The 12,007-nt window shown below is 49.6% G+C and overlaps 1 protein-coding gene across 1 annotated transcript in view; it reads left to right on the forward strand.

Annotated features, from left to right (window-relative positions):
* Positions 1-12,007, forward strand: part of GLDN (gliomedin) — a 66,965-nt gene that overhangs the window by 27,723 nt on the left and 27,235 nt on the right. Inside the window, exon 2 of the mRNA XM_004709429.2 lies at positions 1,602-1,653. Coding sequence (XP_004709486.1) covers positions 1,602-1,653 — 52 coding nt within the window. The remainder of the gene's footprint in view (positions 1-1,601; positions 1,654-12,007) is intronic.

Here is a 12,007-nt window from a genome sequence, read left to right on the forward strand (position 1 = left end):
GTCCTTAAGGCCTGGTGGGCCAGGATGTGCTCCAGTCTCTCCTCCTCCCCCTTCATCTGCTCCCATGTGCTCTGATCAGACATGGCTCTGGACACTCTTGCCATAGGTTCTGTTGATCTTTTATTTCCCAACTCCAAGGAGTGAATATTACATTTCGCTGTTGTCATTTATTTCTTCAGCTGCAAGTAAAGATAGAGCACTATTTTTTTCTGAATAACCTCTCAGGGCACATCTATTCACTTTTCTTTTAGGTTCTTATCCTACTCATTGCTTTGTTACAGCTGCAACAAAGAAGCGGAATCAACAATAGCATGCACATGCTGGATGGCATTTAGTTGGGCAGAAGATTTGAGAATTGGGTAGCACTGAACCCGAAGCAGAAAGGTGATCAGCTGAGTTAGCATCTGTGACCAGCGTTTCATTGACAAAACACAGAAACAAAAGAAGCTTGTTTCTGATTGGCTTGTACAATCTGTTATCGAAGTGCTGTCAGGATTTCATTGGTCAAGGAGGGTGAAGACATTGTCAGAATCTCATTGGTCAATTAAAGCGGTGGCCTAGCTTACAGGAATGTTGGGCTTAAGTTTCGATAATGACAAGTCTTTTTTTATTTTAATAAATCATTTTATTGGGGGCTCTTACAGCTCTTACATCAGTTGTATCAAGCACATTTGTACATTTGTTGCCATCATCATTTCCAAAACATTTTCTTTCTACTTGAGCCCTTGGTATCAGCTCCTCTTTTTCCCCTCCCTCCCTCACCCTCCCACCCTTGTGAACCCCTAATAATTTATAAATCATTTTTATTTTCATATTTTACACCATTCACTGTTTCCCTTCAACCACATTTCTATCGTTCATCCTCCAGGATGAGTGGGTGTTGTTTGTCGATCATTGCGATCGGTTCCCCTTCTCCCTCTTCTCCCCCCACCTTTCCCCTACCCTCATGGTATCGCTACTCTCATTATTGGTCCCGAGGGGTTTATCTGTCCTGGATTCTGTCTGTCGAGAGCTCTTATCTGTGCCAGTGTACATGCTCTGGTCTAGCCGGATTTGTAAGGTAGAGCTGGGGTCATGAGAGTGGAGGGGGGAGGAAACATTAAAGAACTAGAGGAATGTTGTGTGTTTCGTCAGTGCTGTACTGCACCAATAGTGGCAAGTCTTAGAGGTGCTGTCCACTCAACTGCAGTTGCCATTTTGTGAACTATGCAATTCCATTTTTATTTCTTGTAACACCGCTTAGACAAATCCCCAAAGTCAAACTCAATCCTTTTCTGGAATACCTGTTCCTACTCAGAGTGGCGCTAGAGGACAGAGTACAACTGTCCCATCAGTGCTGGGCTGCTAACCAAAAGGCAGCAGTTCAATCCCACCACCAGTCGTTCCATGGGAGAAAGATGTGGCTGCCTGCTTCTCTGGAGACTGACAGCCAGTTCTACTCTGCCCCACGGGGCTGCTGGGAGCCTGAAGCAAAGGGCGAGCCTATCCCTTGGCAGCTGGCTGCCTGTCTCGTCCCCTGCAGCACTCTGAATGTTTGCCATTGCTCTTCCCGTGTCCCACTGGCCACTGTCCTGCTGTGAACCCTCTGTCTCCCCCTGCAGGTCCGAGTGATGGTCGACCTGTGCAACAGCACTAAGGGCATCTGCCTGACAGGTAGGTCACTACCAACAGGACTCTGCCCGCAGAGCCTACCGTGGGCTAGCTAGGGGGCCAGCTGCCCAGTGAACACCTGGGAGCATTCTATATTATAAGAAAAAAATTTAAAAAGACTTGTTAGCTTACTTTTACCAGATGTTTTTAATAGGCTGAAAATCAATTATAATCTAATTATGAGAAGTAATAGTTTTTTGGTATTGCCATAGAAATCGTGTCATGGAAAAAAAAACTTGTGTAATTAGAAACGTGTGCTACCCGGAGCCAGGGCCGTTGGTATATCCTGTATTCTGCTTAGTTTAAACAAAGAAAAGAAAAAGACCGTGGTAAGTGGTAGTGAGCACTCTCCTCCCAGGGAAGGATGAATCTTCAGATGTTATAGCTAGCGTTTGAATAACAAGTATTGGAAGCAAACCGCGGGTTTATGGAGAGAGCTGGTTTTAGGGAGAGTCTTCTCTGCAGTGCCTACCAAGGGCTAGGCACTGTCCCCTGTGTGCTTCCGTACTGCAGTCTAGGCATCCAGCACCAATGGCTGATGGGTGGGGCTGGGGAGGGGAGCGTCTGTGAGGTGCTTATCTGCACCTGCAGGAGTCCCAAGTTAAGCGCTTGGCTACTGACCACGAGGTTAGTGGTTTGAGTCCACTAGGAGAACCTGGGGAGAAAGCCCTGGTCATCTGTTTCCATAAGGTGACCCAAGCGAAAGCCAAACCTGCAGCCATTGATCCAATTCCAAGTCACCGTGACCGCCTCGAGGGTCTACACATTTTTACAGGGGCAGGCAACCTCTTCTTTCTCTCACAACCGGCAGTCCTGACCCGGCGACCTTGGAGTGAGCTGCCCAAAGGCTATCCCACAGAGCCGCTGAAAATCACATGGAGTCCAGTTCTACTCTGAAATAAGTCGGGTTACCAGAGTTGGAATCAGCCTGACGGCAACTGGTTTGGACCTTTCCCATGTTTGATCTGTGCCTAAGTCTGACAGGGCCCCCACCCACCCTTGATCGCTTGAGGGGAGGGGTCTGCCCCAACAAACCCCAACACAGTCATCTCGTGCGTCGGTCCCCGAGCTGGTGGATGCTGCAGGCCGGTCAGTGGAGGGCATCTGCAAAGGCCTGCCTCTCCCACTGGGGTGTGGCTTTCCAAGGAAGCTGAGGGGAATTCTTCTCGCATTAAAACCAACTCTTGTGGAATCAAAGCATACTTCCCACGGACTCTAAAAGATAACCACAAGGCTTTGAAGCAGCAAGAAGCGTTTGCTGGGTTTTGTCAGCCTGGAGCCCAAGGCACTGGGGAGGTGGGGGTTCCTACTTCACAGGGTGACTCACTCCGATTGAGTGTGAAGAACCCCAAATGGGCCTGTATCTAGTTGTAAGAAACCCACCCCTCTCTACAACGTTCCCTCCCCCAAGTACCTCCCATGCTCTGCCACCAGCAGGCCTTCAGCGTGTGTGTGTGTGTGTGTGTGTGTGTGTGTGTGTGTGTCATGAGCTGTGGTTTCCAGTTACTAAGTGGAGGTGGGGGGCTGGCCTCTACCAGAGCCTTAGGCGGCTGCTCGGGGACTGTGGCAGTGGAGAAAAAAAGAAAGGCGAGCATCCCGTGGCTTCAAGAGCAGTACTAATTGAATGTGTCAAGGCACATCTCAGCCCTCACAGAAAACTAAATGTCTTCCGAACAGCTCGGTCCTTTACTTTTGTGGCGTAAGTGCCTTCCTTCCACCTTTGAAAGCCCCTGGTGAGCGTCCCCGTGGAGTGTGACAGTAATGGGTGCTGGTGACACGTTCAGAAAGATGGAATTACAGGCACAAAAGCCTGGTTGAAAAATGCAGGAAAGGCCTCTTCCTTTTTTGTTTTTTGTTTTTTCTTTTTTTATTCTGCAGGCATAGAACAAGACAGGCAGGCTGTGCGCTGAAAGGGCAAAGCGATGGAGCTATTGAGACCACTCAGGGGAGCGGGGAGCGGGGAGGGGGTCCCATCTGAGCTGGAAATGGGTTGAGGTGGTTATTCTTTGCCACCTCTGGGTACTTTTCAGAAGCCTGCGCCTTCTCCTTGCACTGCAACTTGAAATTGGACCTTCTTTTTACCCAGGAAGCGCTTCATGTAAAATTGAGGTGGGGAAAGTATAGTTGAACCGAAACATGGTGCCTTAGGATGGCCCAAGCTGCCTGGGTGGGTGAGGGAGGGGACTCCGAGACCTAGGACTGAGTTGAGGCACTTGGGGACAGCAGGGGAGGAGGGAAGAGCCTTAGCTCTGAGCCCCAAGAAAACAGAGAGATGGAGGGGCCCAAGAAGATGGCAAGCAGGAGGGGTCCCCGAGCCAAATTCCTGGAACCAAGTGCATGAGAGCAGGGTCTAGCTTTACACTGGACTCATCTTTGGAAACGTAGGCACTTGTGACCTGAGGCGAGGGGAGGGGTACCTGAAACCTCCTTCCGGCTCCTTTTCCTGCACTGAGCAGTGGTTGCTATGAGGATAAGCCCAGACACCGGAATGTCTCATGCAGTTTGTAACCTGTGGGGTACCTAGAAGCTGGATTATATGAAGAAGAATATGGCATCGGGATTGGAGGACGGCTGATTGGCAACCTGCGATGTGCAGAGGACACAACCTTGCTTACTGAAAGGGAAGGGAACTTGAAGCACATGTTGATGAAGACCAAGAATGGCAGCCTTTGGCGCGATTTACAACTTAATATAAAGGAAACCAGAATTCTCACCACCAGACCAATCGATGACATCGTGATAAATGGAGAAAAGATTGAAGTTGTCAAGGATTCGGTCTTGCTTGAATCCACAGTCAATCCACTGCTCATGGAAGCAGCAATCAACAGGTCAAACTGAGTTGCATTGGGTAAATCTGCTGCCCAAGACCTCCCGACAGTGTTGAAAAGCAGGGAGGTTATCTTGAGCGGCACCCAGCAATAATAACAGCCGCAGCAAGAGCAGCTGCACAGCAAGGGCAATTCACTTGCAAAGCAGTCAGGTGCTTTGGAAACCATGGTTCCTCACCCAGCCTGGGCTTCTCTGGGTGCCCCTGACACGTGAGCTCCTTTGGGGGCCCCAGCAGGACATCTTTGGGGAGAGGAAGAGTCTTTTATTTCATCATGTTATTGGGGGCTCACACAGCTCTTATCACAATCCATCCATCCATCCATGTGTCAAGCACATGTGGACATTTGTTGCCATCATCATTTTCCGAACATTTGCTTTCTACTTGAGTCCTTGGCATCAGCTCCTCATTTTTCCCTCCCTCCCTCACAAACCCTTGATAATTTATAAATAGTTATTATTGTTTTTTCATGTCTTACACTGACCTGTGTCTCCCTTCACCCACTTTTCTGTTGACTATCCCCCTGGGAGGGGGTTATAGGTTGATCATTGTGATCTGTTCCCCCTTTCTCCCCCCACCTTCCCCCTACCCTCCTGGAAGAGTCTTAAAAAAGATGGGTTCGCTTCACTTAGGAGTGTGTCAGGCAAACCGGCACACTGTCTCCCTGCTAAAGGGCGGAAGCACTTGGAATCCACAATGCCCATTGTCTTTGCAACCACGTGACGCTAACCCAGAGAAGCTGGGCATCAATCAAGGGTCTCGGTGCTAATTGAAGAGGGACCATGAGGGAAAGGAGGGTGAGGAGGGTTTCACAACTAGGGGAATGCCATCATTGTCCCCGGGTTGTACATAGAGTGTTGAATTGACCCATGGTTCTGCTGCGGATAGTTTCAACAATAGCAAAACAAAACTAACAATGGCTCACAGTGAGCACGGAGGGTGGCCCTGTGTCACCCTTCGCTGGCGTTCCAGAAAGCCACTGCGAAGTCGTGGGAATTGGCACTCGAAGTCAGACCCATTGGCCATCCCCACACGGACTTGTGAAGCTTGCCGTGGCTAGAGTCCAAAGTTGAAATGCACCAAATAAAAAGGATTGGGCCCAAGCTACGGTTTGGTGGGAACAGAGTTCTGATTCCTCCGGGATTAGCCAACTGGCTGCGGCAGGGGCAGCTGCCGGGGGTAGGCCACAAGACATGGAATAGGGACTTGGCCCTCGACGCTGAGGTCAGTGCAGGCCCCAGGTAAATGAAGGGTCAGTCCCAGAAACAAACAGCGGTGCCGCTGATGCTGCTTGTACTCAGCTGGCTTCCAGGTGAGGCCGCAGAGGCCCAGGTCGCCGGCCCTTTTGGTGCCTGTGGACTCGTTCTCCATCAGCGAGCCTGTGAGCTCTCCAGAGTCTCCCCGCAGGAGAGCCGATCCGGTGAGGCTTCCCTGGCCAGCGCCCTCGTGGGGCCCTGAAGGAGTAGCTGGCTCAGACTCTGCCTGGGGAGCTGCTCGCTTTCCTGCCGTTGTTGTTAGGGGCTATCTGGTAGATTTTGATGCATCGCGACCCTGTGTGACAGAGCAGAACTGTCCCCTAGCGTTTATAGAAGCAAACAGTCCCGTCTTCCTCGCCTGGGATTGCTGGGCAGAGTCCCCAGCCTTTCAGTTACCCGGCCAATCACTTAACAGGCTGCGCCACCAGGCGCCTCTGCCTCTCGCTAATGCGGTCAGGCGCCATCATGTCCGTTCGGAGTCATAGCGATCCGCTGTTCCCAAGAACGCAGTCCTGTGCCGTCCCCACACCTCTTGTCATGTGTGAGGCCATCGCTGCAGTCCCAGTGTCCATCCGTCTCCCTTTCTCACTGCCCCTCCACTTTACCAAACGTGATGTCCTTCTCTGGAGACTGGGCCCCTCTTTCCACCAGCTCCCTGGAACGCAGAGCCAGCGCCACATTTCCTAAAAGGTTTCTATTTGGAGTATTGGGTGGGCTTATTTTTTCCCCCTCATCAAAAAGACTGTGAGACGTGACAGCCATTTCCCGTGGCTATAAGGAAACGATTTAAAGAACAGCCACTTACCTGCTATCCTAAGCAGGTGTCTTGGGTCAGGCAACACCTGTTTTGATGCCACCCCAGGTTAAAAAAGGGAGGCTGCTCATGGGAAAGCAGAGATACACAGAGAGCTCTTCGCCGGAGATCTGTAGGGCTTCCCACAGGCTAGCCCTGGGGCTTGTGGGTGGAGGTGTCCTCCACCTCTATTATCTATTCTCCATGAGTGCCATGCCTGCGTGTCCTGTCTCAATGAAGAGTTTTCTCTTTGCAATGAAATTTCTACAGAAAGCCCCGGGAGCTTATCTGAGGCACCTCTGGGTGGACTTGAATCTTCAACCTATGGGTGGAACGGAGTACCACAGGGTAGAGCTGTGCTTGGGAGTGTCTGAGACTGTATCTCTTGGTGGGAGTCGAAAGCCTCATCTTTCTCCTGAGGGGCGGCGGGAAGTTTCAAGCAGCTGATTTTGCGGTTAGCGGCCCAACCAGTAACCACCACGCTACCAGAGCTCCCATATAAGGGTAGACGGGTGGATTCATCACGATAGACGAGGCCAAGTTGTGCTAACAATTCAACCCGAAAATCACAGTGACTGAACACAGTGTCGCGTGCCTCATGCCTCCAAGTGAAGTGTGGGAGACTCTCCCAGGCAGTCCTGCAGACGCCCAGACCCAGGTTGCTGCCCTCTGTGGCTCTGTCATCTCAACCCAGCGCCACGGTTACCCCCAAAGGGAGAGAGAGAAAAGACCAAAAGATGACACTGTGTGCTCGTTTTTTTTTTTTTTCATGGTTAAAAATACAATTTTATTGTAATTCTAAGATGCATTATTATTTCACACTTCTGAAGTACAGATACACCTTATAATTTACAGTATATTCAGATAGTTGATTTTTTTAATTAAAAGATTCTATTGAGGGCTCTTACAGCTCTTATAACATTCCATACATCAGTTGTATCAAGCCTATTCATACATATGTTGCCACCATTATTCTCTAAACACTTACTTTCTATTGGAGCCCTTGGTATCAGCTCCTCTTTTTTTCCCTCCCTCCATCCTTCCATCCCCTCTCCCCACTCTTGTGGCGACACTGTGTGCTCTTAAAGAAGCCCTGGTGACAAAGTACTTAAAAGGTCAACATTATAACCCACCAGCTGCTCCTGGGGTAGTCTCTGTCCAGAAAGATGAAACCCCAAACTAACCAACCAACCAATTGACAGTCCAGTCAATTCTGACTCCTAGCGATCCTACAGAACAGAGGTGAACTGCTTTCTTGGACTTCTGAGGCGGGAAATGTGGACGGAAGTGGCTGTAAACCCACAGAACAGCGGTGGGGCCACAGCACAGACCTTTCCGTTAGCCACCCAGCGCTGTGCCCACCGCGCCTCCTCTCTCAAGTTGAAAACCCTGTGGGGCAGTCACTCTGGCCTGAAAGGATCGGCTCTCTGTGAAGCAGCAAATGGTGGGGTCGGGAGTGCTTTGAAAGGGCAGCCCTGCAGGTATCTCCCTCACCTCCAGGGATCCCCATGGGCAGGATCCAGCCGTTCACACAGCCCCAGCCTATCAGAATCCAATCCTACCTCTCTCACTAAGGATGAGTCAGCCTTTTCCCATGTGCCACTTCTGCCTGCCCTGGCGCTAGCTGCACACACCACTTCTCTGACCCTCACCAACTGGAGCGAGGTCAGACCCCTCCTGCCAAGGAAAGATGGCCTCAGGTGGCAGGCACAAGCTTGGGAATCCCTATACAACCTTCCCCTGACCTACTGGCTGCAAATTTGAGCCTCCCCACCCCTCTACCCCGCATCCCCGCATCTGTTCAGGATGTCAGTCAGACGGTCCGGGGGTGGTTAGTTCCAAGCACCTACTAACCCGGTGGAAGAAGCACCTGGTTCTGCTTCTGTAACCGTGACAGCCAAAAGAACCCTGCTCCCTCAGAGGGATTGGCTCAAAGGTCGCAAACAACCACCCTCTCCCAAGGCCACCAACCAGGAAGCCTTTCCTGGGGATCAGGGTGGGCTTGGCATATAAGCATACTGGACTGAACCATGTCCCCCACAAAGCTTGGCTGATGTCCTGGTGATGATCAAAGTGCTTCAATCACGGGGGGTGGGGGGTGGGTGGGCGGAGTCCAAGGTTTGAGAGTTTATCTCTCAGGAACCAAGAACAAAGGACCAGGTGTTTGGGGAAAGCTAAGTTCTTTACCCCACAGAAGGGTCTGAGACATGAAGCTGCCCTCACACACAAGAGTCTGTCACGGAGCCAGAGGGCAGGGGCCTCAGGGAAGGCACGAGCCTGGCAGGGAGAGAGGCAGGAACGGGAGAGGCAGCAGCAGCCAGAAGGGTTCCTCTCGCCCATCGTCCAGCCTCTCTGCTTCGCTCTGCGCGGTTCGCTTCTTCCTTTTCTGTTTTTTGTTTTTGTTTTACTCCACGGGCAGCCGTGGAGCCGTAGTTGACATTACCCGGGTCACGGTGGCTGGTTTGAGATTTCAAGGAGAATAAACATCCACTTGGCTCACCACCTATCAAGAATCCATCCAATTCTAATCAGCCGTGATTAGGAGTCGGGAGCCCTGGTGGTGTAGTAGTTACGTCTTGGGCTGCTAGTTGCAAGGTCAGCAGTTCAAACACACTAACCTCGTTGAGGGAGAAAGATGAGGCTGTCTACTCCAGTGAAGAGTCACAGTCTTGGACACCCACAGGGCAGTTCCACCCTGTCCTCTAGGGTCGCTAGGAGGTGTACTCCACTCGATGGCCTTGAATGTGGTTTGGGTTTGGTGGTTAGACATGGGAGGTGCGCAAAATGAAAATGTGATACCCTTTGTTTTTAAAAAAAGGGGGGGGGGTTATTTGCTGTTTAATGTGCCCCTCGACTCAAGGATTGGGTAGAGATCCTGACAGGGACAAGAGCCCCCACCCTGTAACTCACCATGGCGAAGACCCTGGAGGGTGGATGATGTACAAAGCTTCAGCTCCAGCCAGGCTGTCACCCATCGTCCAGCCGCACGGGACACACATGGTTATTGGCCTCACCTGAGAATTCTTGAAACTGACCGTCCCTATCGTTGAGTGCCAGCAATCCCAACTCGTCATGAGACCCCTTTTACAGAGTGGCACTGCCCCGTAGGGTCTCCTCCCACGAACCAATGGGGGAGTTTGGCTCACCCTATTTCAGATAGCAGCCCACGGCTTCACCTTTCCGCCACCAAGGCTCCTGTGAAACCTACTATGCGCTGCCCGTGTCTGCTTGTTCACCTTCCTTGCATACCAGTCTGCTCTCCCAAGTTCGACTCCCTCCGAGGTCGGGAAAAGAAGTGCTGGTAGAGCAGTCATGAGAGCATGTGCCTGCTGACCAAAGGGTCAAGCACATCAAAGCCACCATGGGAGAAAGATGTAACCATCTGCTTCTTAACAATCGGCAACCTTGGGAACTACGGGGCAGTTCTACTGAGTCTTACAGAGGCACTGTGGTGCAGAGGCACTATGAATCGGAATAGGGTTTGAGTTGGGGTCTAATCTGAGGGTAATTGATTCCTTGTGAGCTCTGACAATGGTCTGCATCACCCCTTCCAGTGCCTGTGCGCCATCTACTGTTCATTTCAGGTAGCCACAAACTATGCCAACCCTAGAAATGGTGATGCCGTTTTTTTCAACAAATCACTTTCATGCCAAAACAACAACAAAAATCACTGCCATGAAGTCGATTCCAAGTCATAGCGACCCTGCAGAACAGAGCAGAGCTGCCCCTGTGGGTTTCTGAGACTGTAACTCTTTACAGGAGTAGAGAGCCTCTTCTTTCTCTGGCAGAGCAGCTGGTGGTTTCCAACTCTTGACCTTGAGGTTAGCAGCCCAACGCATAACCCACTGGATATATTAAAAGCATACTGTCAGGCATGACTTTTTCCAAGGGTTCCCAAGACTCTGAAACTTGATTGCAGAGTAGCTAAAGCAAATGGAAGAAACAAGGGCATAAAAGAGCTGAGCAGACATTTTCCTAGGACAGCCCCAGAGAACAACATGAAGTATTATAGTGAAATGTGCATTTTCTAAGGATGGACACACTCAGCAGATCTTAAACAAAGAACTCAAGAAAACATGCAAGCCTCAAAGTGCAATATTGAAACATCCTACATGCAAAATATGGACTGTTGCGGGAAACACCAAAATAAGATGGAAAAAATATAGTTATAATACCAAAAAGAACTCGTCGGCATTCCACCATTTCAGGAGGTGGCATGTGAGCAAGAACCAATGGTATAGAAGGAAGAAGTTCAAGCTGCACTGAAAGCATTAGCCTGAAAGCTTTAGCCAGGAATTGACAGACTTTCCGATTGAAATGTTTCAACAAGCTGATGAAGCACTGGAAGCACTCACTTGTCTACGCCAGGAAACTTAGAAGACAGCTAGACTGACTGAAAGAGATCCATATTTGTGCCAATTCCAAAAAGAGATGACCCAACAGAATGCTCAAACTATGGAACAATAGCATCGATATCACATGCAAGTAAAATTTTGCTGAAGATCATTTGACAAAGGTTGTAGTAATACATTAACAGGAAGCTGCCGGAGGTTCAGGCTGGATGCAGAAGAGGACTTGGAACAAGAGACATCATTGCTGATGTCAGATGGATCTTGGCTCAAAGCAGGGAACACAAAGGAAGTATTTACTTGTGTTTTATTGATTATACAAGTCGCTTAACTATGTGGATCAAAACTAACTATGGATATCCTTGAGAAGAACGGGAATTTCAGAACACTTCATTGCAGTTATGAGATACTTGTACATGGATCAAGAAGCAGTTGTCAGAACAGAACAAAAGATTACTACATAGTTTAAAATCAAGAAAGGTATCCTCTCACCATATTCAATCTGCATGCTAATTGAAGAAGCTAGACTACATCTTCTTGAAAGAAGAAGAAAAAAGCATCAAGATCGGAGGGAGGCTCATTAACAGCCTGCGGTAGGTAGGCAGATGCTACAACCTTGCTTGCTGAAAACGAGGAGGACTTAAACACTCGCTGATTAAGATCAAAGATTGCAGCCTTCAGTAATGATGACAACTCAATGTAAAGAAGACAAGAATCTTGACAACTGCACCAATAGGTAACATCATGATAAATGGAGAAAAGATTGAAGTCGTCAAGGATTTTATCTTGCTTGAACCCACAACTCATACTCATGCAAGCAGCAGCCAAGAGATCAAACGATGCACTGCACTGCTGCACAAGACCTTGTTGAAGTGTTGAAGAGCAAGGATGCCACTTTGAGGACTCGTATGCTCCTGACCTAAGCCATGGTATTTTCCATCGCCTCAGATGCACATGAAAGTTGGACAGTGAATACGGGAGACTGAAAAAGAAACTGATGCATTTAAATTATGGTGCTGATGAAGAATATTAAAAGCACCATGGGCTGCCAAAAGGTCAAACAAATCTGTTTTGGAAGAAGTACAGCCAGAATGCTCCTTAGAAGCAAGAACGGCGAGACTTCGTCTCACGG

This window comes from Echinops telfairi, unplaced genomic scaffold (genome assembly GCF_000313985.2).
Source record: "Echinops telfairi isolate 266 unplaced genomic scaffold, ASM31398v2 ScPeMD7_8;HRSCAF=38, whole genome shotgun sequence".
Taxonomy (NCBI): domain Eukaryota; kingdom Metazoa; phylum Chordata; class Mammalia; order Afrosoricida; family Tenrecidae; genus Echinops; species Echinops telfairi.